The sequence below is a fragment of the Stegodyphus dumicola genome, chromosome 3 (assembly GCF_044657685.1).
Source record: "Stegodyphus dumicola isolate Sdum_Otavi_A_Nest chromosome 3, ASM4465768v1".
Lineage (NCBI taxonomy): Eukaryota > Metazoa > Arthropoda > Arachnida > Araneae > Eresidae > Stegodyphus > Stegodyphus dumicola.
The window spans coordinates 94295454-94319483 of NC_140770.1; the positions used below are offsets into that span (position 1 = coordinate 94295454).

Consider the following 24030-nt stretch of genomic DNA (forward strand, 5'->3'; position numbering starts at 1 on the left):
AACAAATAAATTTGGGAGGCATATTAAGATCGTACTTAAGACTCCTTTATCAGACTATCAATTGGATAAAATAGAAAAGGAATTAAAATGTCGAAGTTTTAGAGGTATCTATAGTGAAGAAAGTTTCCCAAGTTTCAAATAAAAACAACCGTATACACCCTTATTTCACATTCAACTCATAAATGAACCGGGTGTACAATGGCTTCCGAAATTACATTTCTTTTTTTTCCCCCAATATATCTGTGCATATAATGCAAAGATGGTCAATGTCATAACTGCCATAACTTCAACCACTCCTCTGATATATATATAAATTAAGATCAAGATTTGTTAAGAGCGCAGGTCCTTACAAATGTGGAGACTGTAGCCAGTAGCTCAATAGGGACTGTAGGCCCTTATTATAGCTTAGTCATCACTTCAATAGCTTTCTGCTCAAAGAATTAGCAAGTTGATTTTTTTTCTTCTTTCCCTACACCTTATATGTTTATTCAGCTAACTTCAACAAAAATTTAGAAATTTTTGATCGTATTCGATAGGTGTCTATGGCAGCTAGTCTGGACACCGTCGAGATAGAAGAACGGGTCGTTTTTTTGCGATCTACTCGACAGAGAGCGAGTCTGGTGTCATCGTCTCGATCATTACAGAGATCGACGCGTCGGAAATTTTTCCGTCAGCTGGACAGCTGCCGTTTAACGTTTTAGAGCTACACTGAGGACGGCGGAGGTCACGGATTGTTTTTGAAAGTGCACGTAATAGATATTTTAATTTCTTAAGATTTGTGAAAAACTCGAGTATTTCGCTATAGAAATAACGCATTTGATGCTGACGATTCTACATTATTTATTTATTCTACATCACAAATGCCTTAATTAAATTTTAGTGAAAATAATATATTTGGTGTTTTCCTATTTCACATATAAAGAAGGGGTGCATACTTTTAATTTAAAATTGTAATTTTTAAACAATGTACTTAATTTCATGTTTTGATGAGTAATTTATAAATTTATAAATTTTATGAATTAAATTATAATGTATTTCCCTCTACTTTTATTTGACTTTGTAGTGTATAAAAATGTAATACATTAGACATGCATTAAAAAATATGCAGTATATAATTCATAGTATGCAATCCTAAATTCAACATTTACATTAAATTGCTCTGAGTTAAAAAATTTATTTAAGTAGTTTTAACTGTACCGATATCAATGTCAATTTCCAATAGTTTCTAGAAGCTCATGTATAAAACAAGTTAAATTCCTGTATAATTTTCGGTTAAATTCTTGTCAATATAATGCAAGATTTATAATTAGTTATCAGATTTTTTAATGTGGTCTACTTTTAGATATTACATCACTTTTGTGCATATTTATTCAGATCTAAAAAGTGCTTAGTTTTGATTTTATGTAATTAGGGCTATCTGCCTAAAGTGATGGTTGTCTTCGTGGAGGACATTCTAAGGAAAACTAGCTCATATACACGTAACACATGGGGAAAACCACGAGAACGTCCATGCAACCAGCCCGTTCGCGGGATTCCAAACTTGGACCGAACTTCTAGTGTTCAGCGATTTTACCGGCCGCTGGTGGGATTGATTTAAAAAGGGTATAAATATATATGTACTGCAATTTCTTTCACTGCATCTGTTAATTGTAAGTTTTATATATATATATATAACAGATTTTCTGTGCCTTAAACTTCTATGCTTCTGGAAGTTACCAATGATATATCTGTCATTACCAATGATATATTGGTAATGACAGATACATTGGTAATGACGCCCATGCGTCCAGCCTGTTCGCGGGATTCGAACCTCGGACCACACTACCAGTGTTCGGAGATTTTACCGCTCAGCCACTCAGGGGCGTAGCTAGAGGGGGGCAAGGGGGCCATCTGTCACCGGGCGCAGAATCCAAGGGGCGCCAAACTGATGTTACGACATTTTAGAATTAAATGTTTTCCATGCTTGGCAAGCAGTAGGGGGCGCGAAATCTTCAGTTGTCCCTGGGCGCTGAAAATCCTAGCTACGACTCTGCTTAAAAAGGGCATAAATAGGAATATGTACTGCAATTTCTTTTCACTGTATATATTAATATATTTATAATACACTAGGTGTACCCGCCCGGCGTTGCCCGTGCATTTAGAAAATGCAGATAAATGAATAGCGCAGGAATAGTAGTGTAGGACATGTAGACTGTCTCTCTCTCTTCCCCCCCCCACAAACTACAAAAAAGAAATGAATTGTAATTAATCGATTTAATGTATCGTCAAAACAGCAAACTAACGCTAGAATAAAGAAATCAATTGTTACAATCGAACGTTATTTGAAAACAAATAATAATATCAGTGAGTCAAAAAAACCGTGATTAATTAATTATAAATAATTTTTTTAAAATTTTTCTAATTCAAAAATCGAAAATCGAGCTTCGAGGTCTGGTGGCCAGCCCCTTTGTGCTTCCGTATAAAAAATTCCAGGTCCCTGCGTGCGATAGATTTGGCTGGAGAGCTCGGTCAGACAGACAGACAGACACATTACACTTGCTTTTATTATTATATTATAGATATAGTTACAGTGGATGGACAAAAATATGGAAACACCTTGTGAAATGCATGCTTGAAAAGAAAGATTGATTTTAATGAAATATGTAGGTGGCGCTGGCGTTTTTCACTACTGACGCCACCTATACAACTTCGTAAATGTGCTAAACAATTCAGTTGTTGTCGGAGTACTGTTATGTGATGTTGTCGTTGCATTATGTCAGAGTTAACAGACTTCGAACGTGGGCAAATTGTTGGAGCACGTATGGTAGGTGCTTCCGTAAGCAAGGTAGCCGAGATGTTTAGTGTTTCAAGAGGTACTGTATCGAAGATTTATTCTGCATATTTGAAACGCGGAAAAACATCATCTGCTAAATCACAGCGCGGACGAAAGTGTGTCCTGAGTGATCGTGACAGACGATCGTTAAGGGCAATTGTGACGAAAAATAAGAAGACCACAGCTGCAAAAGTTACTGCTGAAATGAATGTTGTGTTACCGAACCCTGTGAGTACCAAAAGAATTAGAAGGGAGCTTCATAAACAGGGAATTGCTAGCCGTGCTGCAATTGAGAAGCCAGTCATCAGTGATGCTAATGCCCGTAAAAGGAAAAGGTGGTGTTTAAGTCATAAAGCCTGAACTATAGAGGAGTGGAAGCGAGTAATATGGTCTGACGAGTCTTCTTTCACATTGTTTCCCACTTCTGGCCGAGTTTACGTCTGGAGAACGCCATCTCAAGCCTATAATACAGACTGCATGTTGCCAAGAGTGAAACATGGCGGGGGTTCTGTTATGGTTCGGGCAGCCATATCGTGGTTCTCTGCTAGCCCCATGATAACTGTGTCAGGGCACATGACTGCCAAGACTTATGTGAACATTTTGGCCGATCAAGTTCATCCCATGGTACAAACTTTGTTCCCCGATGGTGATGGTGTCTTCCGAGACGACACATCCTCTGTTCACACAGCTCACATTGTCCAGGACTGGTTTTCTGAGCACGAGGATGAGTTGTCCCATCTCCCTTGGCCACCACAGTCACCAGACCTGAATATTATCGAACCTTTGTGGTCTACATTGGAACGGAAAGTGCGTTCTCGTTATCCACCGCCAACATCGTTATCTGAACTTGCCACCGTTTTGCAGGAAGAATGGTATAATATTCCCTTGGCAAACATACAGGAACTGTATTTATCCATTCCGAGAAGACTGCAAGCTGTTTTGGATGCCAACGGGTTTCTTACACCATATTAAGCAAAGAAACATGTTTTTTTAAAGGTGTTTCCATATTTTTGTCCAACCCCTGTATTTATTTAAAACAGGTTTTGTATGCCTTATTTTTTATGCTTTTGGAAATTACGAGAAATATGTTGGTAATGACAGATATATTAGTTATCAGAGATATTTTGGTAATACAACAAACCCGTTCGCAGTATTCGGACCTCTGACCGAACTACCAGTGTTCATTGATTTTACCACACGGTCACTGGTGAGATCGATTTAAAAGGGTATAAATAGGAATATGTATTGCAATTTCCTTTCACTGCATATGTTAATATATATATATATGCGTGTGTGTGTGCAAGATAATATGTTTTATAATTTAACCTATAGTTATTTAATTATTTTTCTTACTATTACTTTTGTTAAATATTTGTTATATTTTTACTCACTGCTTATTAGTATCTACGATACATAGTATATTTGTAGCTACGTGATAGGTATAATTCCTGAATAAATAAAATTATTGATATAATCATGGGCTGTTAAAAATTAAAATTTTTTTTGATTCAAATTCATTAGGACTATTAAACACGCGTACGCGGTGCTATATTTCGATGATTTGACTTATGACGTTGTTGCATAACCTTTCCAGACAAAATAATGTATTTTAATCATAAAATTCCTGTTAACAAATAGTTTACAAACATGTAACCTTTTAGAAAATTTCCATTTTGCAAAAGATCATACGTAAAATTATGTTTACGTTTCTTCACATACCTGAAGTTTTGAAAAGGCCATTTCTTTCTGCGTTTAAAATATCCATTAACGTTCCCCATTTCTTTTTCCATTCTCTTTACTAAATCCAGCAGCGTATTTTTTCGAAAAATTCACCATTTACTCGAACTCGAATTTTTTTTTCTACCGCCATCCTCAGTAATAAGCACGTGCGAAACAGCCCCTTTGACAACAAACTAGCCCCTTCCTCTGAGCCTGGAGCAATATAGAGGTGAGATAGACTAGTTGCTATAAACGTCACTTCCGCACTGAATTTCCACTTCACTTTCCGCCGACGGAATTTGAAGGGGCCAGACTCGCTCTCCCTTCTGCTGTCGAGTGGAAAGAGAATCCCGACTGGTTTTCCGATATCGATCTCGACCGGTGTCCAGACTAGACCCCTATAACTCCTGAAATAACACAGTGCATGCTGGCAACTGTAGTTGGATGCAAAATTTTATAAGAAGTTTTGTTTCTTTTTTGGCAACATACTTTATTTGTGTGATGTTTTTTTCCTTGGTTTTTGTAATCTGCTGCAGATGTAAATCGTGTGTCTGTGAATCATAAGATTATCGTATATTTACATTTTAACTCATGTGATAATGTCAAATTAGTATCTTCAGATGAGCGATCGGAACAGATAGAAAACTTATTTGCTTTTCGTGCTTCATTGTGGATGAACTGCATTGTATAAATTATTCATTAGATACAAATTTTGATCATTGAATTATGTTTGGTCGTTTATTAACTAATGAAGAAGAAGAAAAAACCTCATCACTAGATGATGATTTCGATGATTCGGGGCTAACAGAAATTGTTGGTGGTAAATTGACCTTTAATGATGGAGAAAATGCTGGATCATCAACTGAGAAATTTCGTAAGTTATTTTGACTGCGATATTTAGAAAAATGAGAAGCAAATAATAGGTTTAGTGGTAAAATATGGATTTCCTAATTATTTAGGAATGTTTATGTAAGGTAACGAGTTCAAAAAAGAATCGGATAACTAATTATTGTAATATTATTTCTTTTCATTAACACGTGCTAATAACCCACGTGTGTACTTTTAAGTAAGCATTCTTTTGTTAAATATCCAGATTTTGTGCCACTTTATGGGCATTTATTCTGAATTATGTAAGTTTAATATTTATATTTAGTTTGATTTACATTTGTATTTTAAATACTTGATACTGTTATGTTTACTTTCTAAATAGATTTATCACAAAAGTTTTTGATATAAAAGTAAATATTTTTACAGCCCCTAAAAGAGAATAATGTTAATTAAGTGTGGCAATAGTGAAAAATATAAATTTATACAACCCTTCAGACATATTTCCCTTAAAAAGGAACGACACATAATACTGCTATTAGATTTTGAGAAATATTAACTTTACTTAAGAAAATCATGCATATTTCGTATCTCAAATTGCTATTCTTGTAATCTGTGTAGGGTTATTTGGTTTACTAGGTAACTTATTGTTTAATTTTTTTTTAAATTTAAATTTCTTAAGATAAATGTACTGAATAATGAAAAAATAATTTGTTTAGTTATCACAATATTCATGATTATATGTGACTAAATTGAATATGATTGCATGTGTTGTTTCTATTGTTCCTTGAATTCTGTTTTTAATGTACTGTTACTGTTCTTTTATTTCCATTACTCTACACTCATATGCAGAATTAAGAGAATTTGCAAATTATGTCTATTTATATGAAACATATTGAACCAAAGGTACTAATTATACCACGGAAGAATTATGCAAATACGCTTAAGTTGAATACGTCATTGTACATATGCATGTCTGCGGAGCTGTGTTTGTGGAGAAGATATAGATATGATGCATAGGGGTTTTTGGCGACTTGTGGGCTTGTACTCCTCTGTGGCATTTGCTGTATTTCTTCCAAGGCTTCGGTAAATTTTATAAGGTATCAGGTAAAATGAGTAGCCACGAGCAAATAGAAGGTATAATGAGATGGAGAATTGTTGGTAAACTGGATGCAGGGCAATCAGAAACGCAAGTGGCTACAAAGCTCGATGTAATGCCCATTGTTGCCTGCAATTTGTGGAAAGAAATTCAAGACATTGGATCCATATGGAGAAGACCTAGACAAGGTTGACCAAGATCCATAATGACGAACGATTATCATTATTTGACTCTTTCATTGCAATGACATAAAACTGCTATAGCTTCACAGCTCTCACATCAGCTGTATATTGGCATTGGAATCCAAATTTCATAGTCTACAGTTGTCCAAAGGCTTCATGAGATAGGTTTGTTCACTGCAGCACACCAAAGAGAGCATCTAGCATGAACAGATAACATGTACCTTGGATCACACTTTAATGGAATACTGTGCTTTTTACAGATGAGTCAAGATTCAACCTAGACGTTAATTCTTGGCGTACCTGTATCTGGAAAGAGTCTGGAACATGTTATCATCCCTTGCTCATCAGGGAAAAGGTTTATTACGGTGATGGAAGGTTCAAAGATTCGGGCAGACACTATATTGGGCAGCCACACACCCCCTGCATGTGTTTGACAAAGACTTCCTGACTATCCTGACTGAAATATCGAGAGGAGATCTTAGAGCCCTATGTTTGACTTTTCAGGGGTGCAGTTGGTCCACTGTTCCTGTTAATAGATGCAATGCTCATTTGCATAGTGCTGAGCTGGCTGACGATTACCTGGGAAGTGAGGATATGGATTGGCTTCCAAATGTTATGAACTTAACCCTGTGTCTGGGACACTCTTGGGAGGGAAATTTCATCTCATTTTCAACTCCGAAAAGAATCCCGGAGTTGGAAATGTCTTGTTGCAGGAGTGGGATTAGTTGCCATAGGAGCTTTAAAATTGCTTCCTGTCCAGTAATCTATCATCTTGCATGACCTGTCTGGATGTGAGAAGGTACCATAGCCCATCTTAGACTCATTTGCTGTTTGATATTAAAATGAGGATTTTGGACACTGTGAGCTTTACTGATAATCTTGTGTACATAAAATGACTTTTGAATGGTACATCTTTTTTCTCTGTTATAAATGTATATTCATACCATATTTCATTAAAACCTGTCCATTAGTTTTTCAGAAATTCGATATAATATGCAAATTCTCATATTTTTGCACACGATAGTATTGTATCACATATGACTAAAAATAAGCTCTTTTGAAAATACTCTTATATGTGTCCTCAAGTCGTCAAATATTTTTGGCGAGAAACTTCACAGTGCCATATTACTATCTAAATTTTTTGTCTACAATTCGAACTTTAAGCCTAAAATGTCTCCAAAAATGTGGTTTTCGCACATTCCAAAACCACGTTTTGAACACACAATTTAAGCTAAAAATCTGAAACAAAAACAAAAAATTTAGATAGCAAAGATGTAGTTTCTAACCAAAAATATTTGACAAGAATCTATGTACACAGTGATATGTTTTAACTTAAAAAAACACCTACAAATTGCACAATCTAGGCAGCGAAAGAATCTACGAACTATGTACACCTCGCTTTAATAAATTAACAACAATAAATTTCAAAGAATACCATGTACACAGCATTCTGTTTCAACTTTAAAAAACATCTACGAATTGCACAATCTAGGCAGTGAAAGAATCTACGAACTACACATAGCTTGCTTTAATAAATTAACGTAACAACATTAAATTTCAAAGAATACCATGTACACAGTGTTCGGTTTCAACTTTAGGTTGATCTTTGGATTATGGTAACTTGGCGAAAATTTGGCAACCAACTCTGCTACAGCAACCCTCTATTTTTTTTTCGCCGCCATTTTGTCTTCACGAAGTAAAGACATGTTTCTTTTCTTTTTATTTACTGAACACTTTTCCCAACAATCTACTACCCGAATTACAATTATGCTAGGAATTTTATGTTATAAATTTACTTAATCATGACAAATATTAACTTAAAAATTGGGAAAAAGTGCACAATTGCAAACTCCTTGCGCGTTTTTCAGAATAGCACATACACATAAACCATTTACACGTCGACTTATTTTTACTTAGAAAAACATCCCAGAATTGCACAAAAAATGGCATTGCGCACACTCTTGACTTTATCCATCTACACTGCTATTTTCTTATGAATTACAAAAATTTGCACGAAAATGCAGGAAAATTTTGTGAATCTTTAAACTCTGTAAAAAGCACATACAGTCAAAAGTCATTAATCCGGACTCGTCGGGACTTCGGCGATTCCGGATTATCGATTTTTCCGGATTATAGATCATTAGTTTAAATCTCGTAGGATGGCATGCAGAAATTCTAAAATTAAAAATATGAAACCGTAATTTATGAAATAAAGAGCAATTATATTTATCAGAGTCAAAATATTTATCAGAGTAAAATCAAAATATTTATTAGAGTAACCCTTTACTCTGATAAAAGTATATTTATCAGAGTAAAGGGTATCAAAATTTACAAAAAAAAAAAAAAAAGAAAAAAAAAAGCTTAATATTTATTTGTTTACTTTTCTTTCAACGCTCGCATGCGTAAAGCATACATTACGCATAGTCGAAATTAGAAAATTGCAACCAGAAAACTACGTATTTTATGTGTATTCGTGATATTTATAATGACGAGGAAATTGATTTAAATCATATCGGAGTACATCGAGATGAAACACTACATTTAGTAAGGAATTATAAGCCGAATAAAATAAAAACATCTGCCCTGAAGATAAGGATAGTGCTGACAGATCAACTTCCAGTTCATTGCGCGCCGCAACGTCCCCCCTCCGCAGAGCAGCGTGAAATTGATAAATAGATTTCAGAATTGTTAGAGAAACAAAGGATATGCCTTTATCCATTTTTTTGCAGCAATTCCACTTTTTGTTTGATGGACATCGAAACATACTTTCGCTTTGTAGATCCTTTGGCAGCTCCAGAATCGGAAATTCTTTTTGACATAATCAAAAGTTCAAGCTTACTTTTATAAAATTGGTCTAACAGTGTGCAAAAAATAATAAGCCGGATCCAATTAGAAGATTAAGGAACAATGCAATTTGCAACATTAACTGAAATAGATAATTAGATAATTTTAGCTTAGCTTATACCGTCCGTTATACATTAAACGCGCATGCGTAAACGTATTATGCGCATACGTAAATGCATATGCGCATGTGCAGAAAGTTTGTAGCTTTGAGATCCGGATTATAGGTCATTCCAGATTATGGACGTCTGGATTAAAGACTTTTGACTGTATATACTAAACTGAATTAACATTGAGGAGCTAAAATTTTGAGTGCTGTTTTTTGAAAAACTTCTCATGCGATTTTAACAAAACTGAGCAGTTTGGCATAATTTGAGTCGTAGAATCGAAATATGGAAAACAATTGGCATGTCATTTCAGAAATGTCTGATTTTGTGTCAAAATACCTATATTAGAACAGTGCTATATACAAATCTAATACAATCAAAAGTCGTTAATCCAGATTCGTCGGGACTTCGACGATTCCAGATTATCGATTTTTCCGGATTATAGATGATCAGTTTAAATCTGGTAAGATGGCATGCAGAAATTATAAAATTAAAAATATGAAACCGTAATTTATGAAATAAAGAACAATTATGATCTAAAGGGTATCAAAATTTGCAAAAAAAAAGCTTAATATTTATTTGTTTACTTTATTAAACATTTCTTTCAATGTAAGTTGTTTAAGTTGCTTCGTTTTATGTGATAATACTTTCTCTTTAATTCTATAAACAGACATAATTTTTTCTTCAGTTATGAAGTTCTGCTGTTCAAGTCCTATAACTGCTGTGTCGAGAATACCGACTAATTTGTCAATCAAAATTTTTTCGTTTTCAATAACCTCTGTGTCACTTTCGGCTAATCTTTGGAATATGGTAACAGGTAGTTTGGCGACATTTTGGTGAGGCGATAAAGGTTACTAGCTAGGACTTTAGCAGTGTACATGGATAAAGTCAAGAGTGTGCGCAATGCCATTTTTATGCAATTCTGGGATTTTTTTTAAAGTGAAAATAGGTCGACGTGTACATGGATACCGTGTTTGTGCAATTCTTAAAAACGCGGCAAGCAGTTTGCGATTCTGCACTTTCTCCCAATTTCGCACCTAATCATCATGATTAAGCACTTTTGTTCCATAAAAGCTCTAGCATAAGCGTAATTCGGCTAGCAGATTGTCAGGAAAAAATGTTGAGTAAAAAAAGGAAAAAAAAAAAAAAAACATGCCTTTACTTCGTGAAAACAAAATGCCGTCCAAACAAAAACTAGCAGGGTTGGTCACCAAATTTTCACAAAAAAATTGCCAAGTTACCATAATCCAAAGATTAGATAGTGAAGACCTCACTTTCTTCACTATCGGAAGCGAATTATAATGACAAGGAATTTGATTTAAATCATATCAAAGATGGAGTACATTGAGATGAAATACTACATTTAGTAAGGAATTATAAGCCAAATAAAATAAAAACATCTGCCCTGAAGATAAGGATAGTGCTGACAGATCAACTTCCAATTCATTGCGTGCCGCGGCGTCCCCCCCCCCAGAGCAGCGTGAAATTGTGAAACAGATTTCGAAATGGTTAGAGAAACTTTTTCCGTTTTTTGCAGCAATTCCACTTTTTGTTTAATGGACTTCAAAACATACTTTCGTTTTGTAGATCCTTTACATATTAGTAAATATATATCAGAAATTCTATTTGGCATAATTGAAAGTTCAAGCTTACTTTTATAAAATTGTTCTAACGGTTTGCAAAAAATAATAAGCCGGATCCAATTCAAAGATTAAGGAACAATGCAGTCTGCAACATTAACTGAATTAGATAATTTTAGCTTAGCTTATACCGTCCGTTATACATTAAACACGCATGCGTAAACGTATTATGCGCATGCGCACACGCATATTCGCAGCCATAAAGGTCTTACGCAGAAAGCTTGTAGCTTTGAGGTCCGGATTATGGGTGTCCGAATTAACGACTTTTGACTGTATATATCCTAAGTCCGAGACATTTTCGAGACATGGAAAATGCAAGTTGAATTTCATTAATGGACCCATTAGAATGGGAGATATAGAACTGTACCCCCCGTTTTTTTTTCTGCACATTGTACAAATCTATCTACCTTTGTACCTTTCCTCCATAACCTTCAAATCTTGTTGAAATCATTCACTGTGCTCATCACTGACTACTTCAAGATTTTCCAGGAAGTTATAAAGATGGCTCTGTAAAAAATGCAATTAGATACTCATGCTGCTACAAAGCACTTTGAAGCTCTTCAAAAGTTGCTGAACAATTTTACTGTAATTCTTTGCTCGTGTCCAAGTCTTTGAATGTCAACCAAGTATTCTTTTGAAGTTCTATCATTGTTCCGATGAAATATTCATCATTAAAGAGTTGCTGAATCTGTGGACCTTCAAACACATCAGACTTTATCTTTTCAAATTGTAAGCTAGGAAATGCTGAAATGAGATACTTGAAACAGTCTCCTTTATTTGCCAAAACTTTAATAAATTGCTTCATGAGATTCAGTTTTATATGTAGAGGTGGAAATATAATGTTCTTTGTGTTTTTTTTAGATCACCAGGTTTCAGGTCAGATCTTGGCAGCTAATTCGAATGCATCCAATGTTTTTCACAAGCTCTGCTGACCCACATACACAAAAAATAGGGCTGGCTGCATTGCTGGTGTAAAAAGGAAGCAGACTATTATAATATCAAGACAGATGATCCATTGGTGCATGGGATATCGCAACATATCAATGAGTCTTTTTATGTCTTTATGTTCTTCACACAAACAAACTGATTGGTCTATTGGGACTGCATCAGATAAATTTCCGTTGTGGAGGAGGACACATTTTAAGCTTCACTTATAGCTATTTGATGAATAATCGCCATTGAGTTATAGGCTAAAGTTCCCACCTCTTCCATTAACCATTTGCGGCATACCTAAAAATTTCCTTTTGTACGCACAGAAAAATTGAATGAAAAAGGATTTATAGGCTACTCTGAACCTTCTTTATTTATAGTAGATGGCAGCTTAACACAAACCGGTCCATATATTTTAGCCATGTTTAGTTTTTTAAGACCCTCATTTTTCAATGAAATCTTCCAGATGTGTTTTAGGGTATAAAAGAAATTGTTTGAAAAGAAATTTGTATGTTATTTTTTTGGCTGTATGCTAATCTCCTTATTCTATATTATAAATTTTTACCTCGAAATCTTGCCTAAAATCAAATGGCGAACCCTAAGTGTGCCCAGACCAGGCTCACCGATAATCTAGGACAACTGAGAGTCTGTATTCTTTGTTTCTCCGCATCTCATCGGTCAGTTCATTGACAACAATGCTTGTTTCAGCACTCTTTTTGGAGCTCTATTCAATCAGTGTGCCACTCCCACAGAATTAAAATGATAAGTGCTATCTTCACAAAATTTTACTTGTGTACTCTTCTAGGCCTAATTAGACTGCCTACCTTTTTTTAATATCAAAATTCCAACTTTGAAAGGTAGCGTGCCAGAAAGGGTTAAACCATCCCTTGAGTCATAGCAATACACAAATCCGTCATGACTTCGAAAGTATTGCAGGAACACACTTTCTCTTTATCAAAAATAGTATACTTTAGCTCCTTTTTCAAGCAGGTTTGTTCTTTTTGATTCTAACTGCTCTGAAGCTTTTTTGAATAGTCCCAAATCTTATGCTCGTCAAATCACGTACGAGCAGATCTTTGGCACTGGGGTCAATTCAGTATTCAACAGAATCATATTCCTGTATTTCCAAAGAGGATAATTCTTTGAAAACTGGCACTGGGATTTGAGCTGAGTGAGGCCCTAGGTGTATAGCCTGATGGTAAAATAGGATACTCTATTTTACATTTGTTTTTCTTGTTGTATTCTGAAGTTTTCACTATACATAAGTAACAATCACTTGAATGATCTTTGGGCTCTTACCAAATCATAGATACACCAAATGGGAATTTAGAACCCTTCATCCACATCCATAAACTCTCAACACACTGCTTGCACACTTAGTGAGGTGCCCATGATTTATCTTGATCGCCAGTATTTACTTTAAAATAGGCTTGCTTGACAAATGTACTGATGTTGTTCTTTGACCAGGAATGGTAAAACTTCCATATGTATAACAAAATGAATCAGGGCTGTTTAAGCACTTAAGATGTGAATTATTAGAGGTAGACATAAGGAAAGGTTTCATGTAATATATAAATAAAAATTAAGCACTGCCAATTTTAACAATACAAACAAGAACTTGGACTTCACATCGGAATGTTCTTTACTATATCAGAGCAACACACAACATTTCACTACAGTATCTCAGGCATAACTGAATTAGTATAGACAGTTATACACCTGTTGCTGGTCGTCTTCTACAACATCATTCACCCAGCCATCATTCCTGTTGATTTATGTCAGCCAATAGGAGAGCAATAGTACTCCTGTGATCCACTTTAGATGCTGCAGAGGTTGGTCACATTCACATAAGGTGTAGAGAAAAAAACTTGATGTGGTAGGAAAAAATTATCTACAGTTTTGAAATCAACATGCCTATTCAACTCAAAAACAGTTACAAATTGTTCCCTACTGTAGTACACAAACAACCTCAAAATACTGTTATGAAAAAAAAAAGCTTTATTTAATGAAACAGAAAAATGAAAGAAAGATTAACGAATCAAGAAAAGCCTGCATACTTTAAACAGCAGCAACATTTGCCATTTCCCCCTCTTTCTTTTTTTTTAAAGTGTAATTTAATATAAAAATAAAAAATGTAATGCTTGAAAACATATTTGTATTTAGTTTTAATAAATAATATGATATTCACAAATAACTGTTTTGAAGAGTATGAGAACTGACTATTTAATTTTTTCTCATTTCCAGTGAGTTCATATAATTGATGCTGTTTGGTATTTATGTTTTACAGATCTATAATGCCTGTAGCACAGCTAGCCCATCATATGAATATTCAATGTGTTGGGTTAGAGTTCTGAAAGTAAATTCTTTATATGCTTTTGCAAGACTCATTTGATTAACAACATTGCTTTTTAATATCTTATTTATAATAGGTTCATGGTCAGGTATTTCTGGTTCTTCAGTTGGATCTGAATTATCGCCTAGAAGAGCATCTCAGCGTGTTACATTTGAAATCGTTTCTGCAAAAACAGTCACTGATGCAAAAAAGAAATATGTGGTGAGTTAAATTCTTGTTCACACAATGCTTGTTTTCTTTAATGCCTACCAGATTATATTTCTCTGGAATTTTCCCTTGATTCATTGGAAAGACTGCTGTTGCATTTGTAAACTGTTGGTGAATTTTAGGAAAATTGTTTAGATGGCTAATACTAAAAATATCATCAAATCAAAATCCAATATACTTTGACTTTACAGTATGCTTTAAGAGCATTACAGAACAATAATGAATTAAGAAAAGCTGAACATTTCTTACTAAGTTAGAAATAAGAGAGGTCAGTTTATAATGAGTTCTTATGATGTGTTATAGATAATTTGGTACTTTTCTGTTTTGCCGGCGCAGGCGATAAAGTCGCCAGTAATGGTACAACCAATGCCAAATGGAATATCCTTGCTGGTAACCTTTTACATCTCATTTTCAAAAGAAGTCACAGCCATTTCTTATCAGATTGATTGTTCCTTTCAATACTGGCATACAATCACATAGAATTTTTACCAGATAGTTCAATTTTATGCCCTAAGGTGATTCGTGGGCATTTGGTTTGGTTTATTAGATTACGGCAAAGCACTCGAGGGATATCTGCCTTAAGGGAGAAATGCCTTTGTGGAAGACTTTATAAGGGCAACTGGCTCACACATGGGGAAAACCACGAAAACACCCATGCAGCCAGCCCGTTTGCGGGGTTCGAACCTCGGACCGAACTACCAGTGTTCAGCGACGTTACCGCTCGGCCGCTGGTGGCGTTCGTGGGCGGTAATTATGTGAATTAGGATGCTATCATACCGCTCACCCGATGGCAAAAATATAGAAAAGGCAAAGGTTAAATTCATCAATTCTAATCTGAATGCACTAGCAAAGTAAAGCACTGTGGTTTTACATAATTTCTGATTAAGCTATTGAAATTTTACAAACTGAAATAATTCTTGCATTTAAACTTGTATTCCAAATTAAGATTTATCTTGAAATTAATGTAGATAATTTACTGAGAGAATTAAATTTTTGTAGTGTACTTTACGTGAAATGAGATCACCTGGGGTCATGTGATGTGAACCGGCGAATCAGGATGTTTTACCATGAAAGTATAGTAAATTCTTAAATTAATGTCTTTTTGGAAATTGATTGGCTTTTATACAAAATTTTAAATGACATTTAAATGTTTATACATTTAAAATAAAAAAATTCTTAGAACTAACATTTGTCTATATTTTTTATGTGTATACTGTGTGTTGTCGCCAATAAAGTCCGCTTGGTGAGATTTGCGCCGGCGAAATGGAAAAGTACCAATAATTTATATTTCAACAAATTACGTCTGTACTTGTATCATAAATGTATTCAGTTATACATTTCTGATACAAATTCATTCTTATTAATAATTATGACAAAATTGACATATCTAAACACTTACAATCTCTCTATCATTTGAAAAACTTTTTAACATCTTGTCATTTGAAATATCTTGCTACCTATGAATAAGATAAATTTACAGTTTTCATTTTTTATTTTAATATTAAGTCCTTATTTTCATAACTGATAATATTAGGTTAACATAGTATTCTTACCATTTTGTGTCTTTGCCAGATATTTCCAGCAAAGTGCTTTTTGCACTTCTAGTCCAAAATCTGCATGTATGTTTCTAGCATGTAAATGTGTAACTCAAGTGAGCAACATAGGGCAAAGCAATTTGTCTTATAAAATGCACATAAAAAAGGATTGAATCAGAAGTTTAAAATTATGCAAAAGTATTACTTCCCTGAAACGAAATAATTATCATGATATAATGATAATTTTTTAGGCTTCGTTTCAGGGAAGTGATAATGATAAAAATATATATAGTATATTTATCATTATTGTATATATCTGTAAATAGATAAAAGGGCAGTTTTGGAATATGATGGGTTATGACTAAACATTTAGAATTCTACTGTGCGTGTTATATATGATAATTATTTTGGAGAGGCTTACCATAGATAATAAAAACTTTGTACAAGCAGAATATTCATTAACATATATAGTCAGTGAAATTACAACTGTGCTACTATTTTTTCCTATGCTGACAAGTATATAACAGTAATTCCTTCTTGATTATACTAACATATTGCTTGCATAATTTTTTCAAGAAATCAGAAACAGAACTGTCCATATTTTGTAATATATATCTGTGAAGAAACTCCCAGAAAACCATACTGAGAGATCTGTTCCAAATTATTTTCAAAGAAAAATTACAGCGAACCTTTTTTTATCATGTAACTTTCTGAAATATAATTATTATAATATATTTTACTTTCAAGAGGTTTTATATTTAATAATTATTTAATTGGATTAGATTATGAGTGTAAAGGAAAGGTGTGTCTTGGTAATGGGAATTTAAAAAAAAAAAAAAAAAATGCATATTTATGCATAACCAGGCTGTTGCAAATATTGTAAACTTGGAAAACCAAACACACCTATTTTAATGGAATGCTTTACTGATTCCTGCATTAAGAGATGGCCAGGTGAAATTGTATGCAATAAAATATTGCTTCTAGCTATATGGTAATAACATGCATTAAAACAAATAGCATTACATATATGGTACATGCAGTATTTTACATGTAGAACACTTTGCAAAATCTCAAATTTTATCAAAAATAATAATTAGGATAATTCAGTGCAGCAGAAAAACTAAAATTTGTTTGAAAACATGTTTTCCAGCTGGAGTTAGTTTATGTTCATTTTTTTAACTCATTTTCATCTTTGATATACCAAGCAACTGGAGGAAACTACTTGCTTCTGGATAGCAGCAGACATTGAAAGAATTTAGGAACAGATTCAGTAGGTTTTCTGATTGTAAATTGGAAAAGGATTTGTTCAAAACATTATAGTACACTAGAAGTTTTTCACTGAGTATCTGTAGTCATTGAAACGTTTATGTTTTATTCATAAAATATTCTTGACTGTAAAATTTTGAATTTGTGTGTGCAGAAATGTAAGCAGAATTCAGCACAACTCTTTAATATTTTGTGAAGAATCTCATGTGAGATATAAATGAAGAGTAATAACATTAAATGTATATCAATAGACACTATACTATATTTCAATATTTAAAATTTTAAAAAAATTAATAAATTTTATCTATTTGAGTATTTTTTTTTTTTTTATGTAACAGAATGATGGAAGTTGAAGCAAAAAATGCTTAATGTATTTTAATAGAAAATGAAATGTCAAAGGCAAGAATCTAGTTCTCATTGTGATATTTATACTACAAAACTACATTATTTGAGAAAATACAACAATAAAGAAAAACTTACAGTTTAATAGTGCAATAAAATGTGATAAAAATATTGTTTTATATTACAAATGGAAAATTTATTTAAGACTAATTATATTAAAATTTTAATTTAGCAATAGTTAAATTTAGGCTACATTTTGGGTGTGAGTAAAAGTAATTTCAACCAGCAAAAAGTATTAATCAAGATACCCTTGCTAAGGAATATTAGTGTTTCAAAGAATTAAGATCTTTTACTCTGTCTGTTTCGGAAAAATTTCACATCTATGTTTTGATAACTTTAATATAACAATATCAACTTGTTGCTCTTCAATAACTGTATTCACTTGTAGTACAAGAAATGACAACAATGCATTTTGTATCTACTCCTGTCAAGTGAGGTAGTAAATCCAACCTCTGTATTAAGCAGAAAGTTGAAATTCAACCAGGGTGCCACAGTCCAGTGGCTTTAAACTGTGTCCCAAAGCTTTTTCCTATCTCAACCCAGGAAGGTAGCTTTATAAAACTTGCAAGATTTGGAGGAATATTTGAACTTACAAATGACTAGCCTGCCACATTACCTACTTGGAGGGATGATGATTAGAAATCCTGTTTCAGTATAGTAGGCAGTTTATATAAAAATGTTATATAAATACATGGAACTTTTCAATGAAAATATTGGAACATTTTTGTAAATTAGCATATACACTGCTGGCCATTAAATTTGCTACACCATAAAAGCAGCATGTAATAGACATCAAATTTACATGAAACATATTCATGTTGGGATATGCAAATGATGAGAATTCCAGCACATATGCACAAAGCAAGTTGCACAGTGGGTTTCTCATTTGAATGCTGGTTGTATGTAGAAAGGTTGTTATGCCTTGTGTAAGAAGGAGAAACTCCTACTAGCATATGTCGGAATTTTACCACAGCAAGATCATGGTTTATCAGGGTTGCAGTGTATTATTCCATGACACTGCTGCTTGTATTGGTTGAGATCTCATGACTGTCAGGCGACTATGGAATTAATGGGTCCAGAAGAGCCATACTGAATGCCATGTAAGATATCAGCAGCCCGACATGTTGTCATCTCTCTCTCGAAAACATGCTTCATGTCATATATCCTGAGTCAGGAATTTGGCTGGTGTGCAGGATGATAAGTGTCCACAAGACAATGCAACAATGTCTGCAGCACCACTGACTGTCAGCATGGCAACTTCCCTTGAAGCTCTAACAGAGATAGGCACACCTATAGCAGTGCAACAAATGATGGCAGCAGTGGACACAAGAATGGCAGCATGTCATCTCTTCAGATGAATCCTGATTCTGCATACAGCATCCATGTTGTGTGGAAGCACTAAGGGGAACAAATATTGCTAGCTTGCATTTGTTATTGTCATGAGCCCGGCACCGGGCGTGCTGGTATGGGATGGGCTTACATTCCAATCATCTCTTGCTTGCACAATCACTACTGTGGACAGCTAGCATTACATTTTTTACCTACTTTTAACAAGATAATGCATGACCGTATGTTGCTCATGCTGTCCTGACCTTTCTCGATACAGGGGTGTTTGACTGTTGCCCTAGCCAGGATGGTTTCCAGAGCTCTGTTCCATTGTGAAATGTCAGTTTGGGTTTCCAAGAGGCTGACAGGCGATCATTCACCAGCCACTATGACTGATGCACAAAATGAAGTACCCGTATTTGTCATCCAAGCTCAGTTTGACTCGATGCTTAGATTACAGCCATTGTTGCTACCAGAGGTGGAAGCTCTGTGTACTAAATTCTGTATGCTGTGTATGCCATATTACTTGCAAATTTGTCTTTCTCCCATTAATTTGTATATGTACAGTGAATAATATTCTGCTATTTGCTTTCCTCCCTGGTGTAGCAATTTTAATGGCTAGTACAGTATTTAGGAAATTCTTAAACAAATAAAACATTAATCACTGAAATTTTGAATGTTTAATTTGGATCAGTTTTAGTATTATAATAAAAATAAAAACAAAGTATTGTAAGAATTACCAGAATGTGATAGATATGAAGGAGTAAATGTGATTGGCAAAATGCTGAATGTGTAAATAACTGTAGTATGATTTTGGTGCAAAAATGCACAGTATGTGCAAAACAAAATAAAATGAGGCACAGTAAAAGAAAGTATAAATAGTTTGGAATAATTTCTCTAAAAGAATACTGGATAACAATGATATTAAATCATATCATTTGTTTTAATTAAAACAATTAAATTATTTTTGTATCAATTTTAATTTATTTTGTATAAGTTTTAATTTGAAAATTAATAATTAATATTTTTTCAGAGTTATACGATCTTAGTAAAAAGAGCTCCTGGCCTTGAAACACAACCTGGTGTCTTAGAAAGACGCTACTCTGATTTTTTGAGCTTATTTCAGACTCTGAAGAAGAGGTATCCCTCACTCTTAGGGGACTTTCCTTTTCCAAAAAAGGCTATTCTAGGTAACTTTACAGCTGATGTCATCACTGAGAGAAGTGTTGCCTTCCAGCACTTCCTAGCTTTTTCTTATTCTGTTAGGGAGCTACGACAATCATTGGAACTTGCAGATTTCCTCTACACCAGAGAAATACAGGAAGCTCATAGTATGATGAAATTGGGACAGTTCGAAGATTCTTCAGTATTACTGGAAAATATATATTTTGTTCAAGAAAAGATTCTAGATGAAGGACATTTTTCAACATATTACACTCTCTGTGTTCTTGTGGCTTGTCTGAATGCTGTAGATAATGTAGCAGAAGCCCAAAAGTATGCAGAAATTGCATTAACATTTGCAGCTAAACATGAAAGAAATGAGCTTACTGTACCTCTGTTGGTGTTAGCTGTAAGGTTGTGGTGGGCTGTAGGTAAAGATAAAAAGGGTTTAGAAAAACGATTGTATGAATTAAAACAATCAGGCATTAATACTGATAAACAGCCTACACTGTTAGAACTTGTTTTACACCGAGAATGTCCACTGAAAATGCAGGAGTGTCCTTTGAAAAAATAACATGAGGAGATGAATCTTTGATAAAACAAAAATTATAATGTATATACCTCTTTCAGAATCTTTTAATATAAAAGATTTAAATTATTTTTGTTATTTATTTAATAACTTATAGTACAATAATGTATATTTAATTTGTTTCATAGATTCTGTATTTGTGGAAATGTAATTTCCAATTTTTTCTGCTGTTTTATATAGCTTATGTGCATTTCTTACTGTATTTTTTATTTAATACATTATTAAAGAAGATAACAGTAGATTAAATATTAACAAAATTATATAATTTCAGTAATGATGCAAAAACAAATGCAGCAGAATTCAAAAATTAACTGTGCAGTACTTGTGATTAAATTAAGCAAAACAATATTTTCAAGTGTTATAATTACTCAAAAACTTGCATATTCTACTCTTAACATTTTAATATTTGATTTAGAAACTTCTGATTCTGCACAGAATATGCATGGATAGTAAAGTACAAGGCAAAAAAGAATAGTACTGAAGGCAATAAATTATAACTAACTGAAATATAGAATACAATAAATATTAGTATCACAACTCATACATGCTTTTTAATCTATCTCTTCATTTAGAACCCTGTAATTTTCAAGATATGAAATATGTAAAAAAGGAGTTACATGAATTAATTTAGCATTTCATATTTTTTATCCATTACCACTTAGCCCTATGTCTTACTCATATTTAGTTATCTTTCATTATCAAGTATATTTTCTCATATTAATAACATACTCAAAGTATATATCTTGTACAGCTAATACTCTCTTTTATCAGTAATATATAGAACAATTTAGGTATTTAGTATCGGACTGTTTATTGATTCTGCATCTGTTATGACCAAACTATGTGCATAAGATAATTTGTGAATAAATGCACTTTTTAGCCTTATATAAGCATGATAATTAATCTTAAATTAGTGATATGTTAAGCTTGTATAAATTCTTTTTTTAAATGTATATGAAAATGAATTGGAAATATACACACTATATATATAAAGGCATATATAGACCGAAATGAGCTCATCTTATGGAACAGAGACTTGCATTTTTTCCAGTAATTGTGAATTTATAGTGTAGTTTCAAAATGTGAGAACTGAAGAAGTTATAAATTTTGGAGTATATTCTCAGAGAAAATAGCATAAAGTTATTTTATGCAATAATAATAAATTATTAAATTTTAATAAAAAGGTTATAAGTATTAATTTTTTAGAACTAACATATCAGAGCAGCTTGCTTAGATTAAATAATGTTGATGTTAGACTATTTCTTCTTGTTATTAAGTTTATAATCATGTGCATATAATCTTGCCAAGTGCTTTAAATATAAGTTGACATTAATTTCTGATGAATTTTTTATTAGTATGTAAGTGTTTTATTGTAAATAAAAATTACTTTTAAAATAATCCAAAAAATAAATATAAATTATCTGTGTGATGTTTTAATTTACAGCCAGAACATATTATTTTGAGCTTTGTGGCCCTTTTTTTTTTTTAATTTATTTTATGCTTATCTCTTTTTTGGGGCATTAGTTTCATGTGTATATTGGAATATTTTTGTCCCCATGACCAGCCTAATTCAGTTTCATATTGTAAAGTAAATAACAGAAATTCAGGTAGATCCTTGTTTATTCTGTAGTTGAGACATGAAGCAAATTTATGTGCTGTGCAAAAAAAAGAACATTACTCTACTTTGTGAAATCTTATGATATTAAATTTTAAGCTCTAATTCTGAGAAGCTACCATGATTTATTTTTGATGAATTATTCTCTTGTAGTTACAGTTCATTAACGAAATTGTATATAGGTTTAAGGCAGGAGGACTTCTTTAGCTGAGAAATAAAGCCGAATCATTTAGAATTTCCATCCCTTAGAACACATTTTTAAATCCAATGTACAAATCCAGAGACTTGTTTTACTTCTATATTATAGTGATTAATATTTGATATGTTTTAAAAGATGAACTAATGCCATTTCAGTTATGTTCCTAGAATTTGCTATTTGCGTCATTTTCTCATTTATCTGACCTTTTACATTCATTTTAAAAAAATCACATATTTTCACTATTCATTATCATTTTTAACCATGTGCATAATTGTGTCATACCAGTGTATTGAATTTGACTTTGAGACAGTTTGATTAATAATATTGTCAGATTATTCCAAGCTAATTTTCAATTTCTGGTTATTTTCACATTTTAAGTGCCATAACAAATGTAATGAATTAAAAATTATACTTACTTTAGTATTTTCAACTATTTGAAGATTATTTTTATCAAATTCAAAGCTCAGTAATAGCTTTCTTTATATATAATTTCATCTTTTCTATTTCAGACCATAGATTTCTTTAATTTTTTTTTTAATGTGAAGGTGAATTGATTTTTTTATGAAGCATATTATCTGATATAATTTTTGATATTAAAAATTATTAAAGAAACAAGGAAAATTTAATTTGGCAGGGAATGAATGTATACATTTTGATTTAAATGTATTATGAAAAAATTGAATTTTTGTAATTTGTTTAATGTAATTAGAAAACAATTCAAAATTCTTTTGTCTTACATGCACTTTTTATAGGAGACACAAACATTTTCTGATTAAAGTTTAGAAAACTTTTTTCCCATTACTTGCCAAAAGTCATTTCAGGCTTGGTAATATTTTCTTTTATGTATATATATGTAATAGTTTTTATGTAATGAGAAACATTAGTACTTTATGGGAATGTATTACAGCTGTGATAATGTATAAAAAATGTCTTTATATGTACATATGTTTCTCCTGATACTGATGAAGGTCTTAAATTATTAACATACCATAATACATAGGAGGATAGAAATATTCATAGATTTTTAGCTTGTGATGACATAAAATGCTGGAATCTCAACATGTGTATATTTCAAAAGAAAATTATTTTTAAAATTATCTTTGTGATATATATGTATACATAATAATTTATTTACTAATGGATTATTGAATATATTCATACACAATTTTTTTTTAAATATTTACAATTCTAATTTTTGCTTAATAAAATATTTTAATGCAGA

The 24030-nt window shown here is 32.9% G+C and overlaps 1 protein-coding gene across 1 annotated transcript; it reads left to right on the plus strand.

The window, feature by feature from the left end:
• The first annotated feature begins 4912 nt into the window (after positions 1-4912).
• On the plus strand, positions 4913-24030 carry Snx21 (Sorting nexin 21). Its single transcript, XM_035366297.2, has 3 exons — positions 4913-5405; positions 14585-14709; positions 20278-24030. The coding sequence occupies exons 1-3, from the start codon at positions 5258-5260 to the stop codon at positions 20977-20979; spliced, it is 975 nt and encodes a 324-aa protein (XP_035222188.1). The 5' UTR covers positions 4913-5257; the 3' UTR covers positions 20980-24030.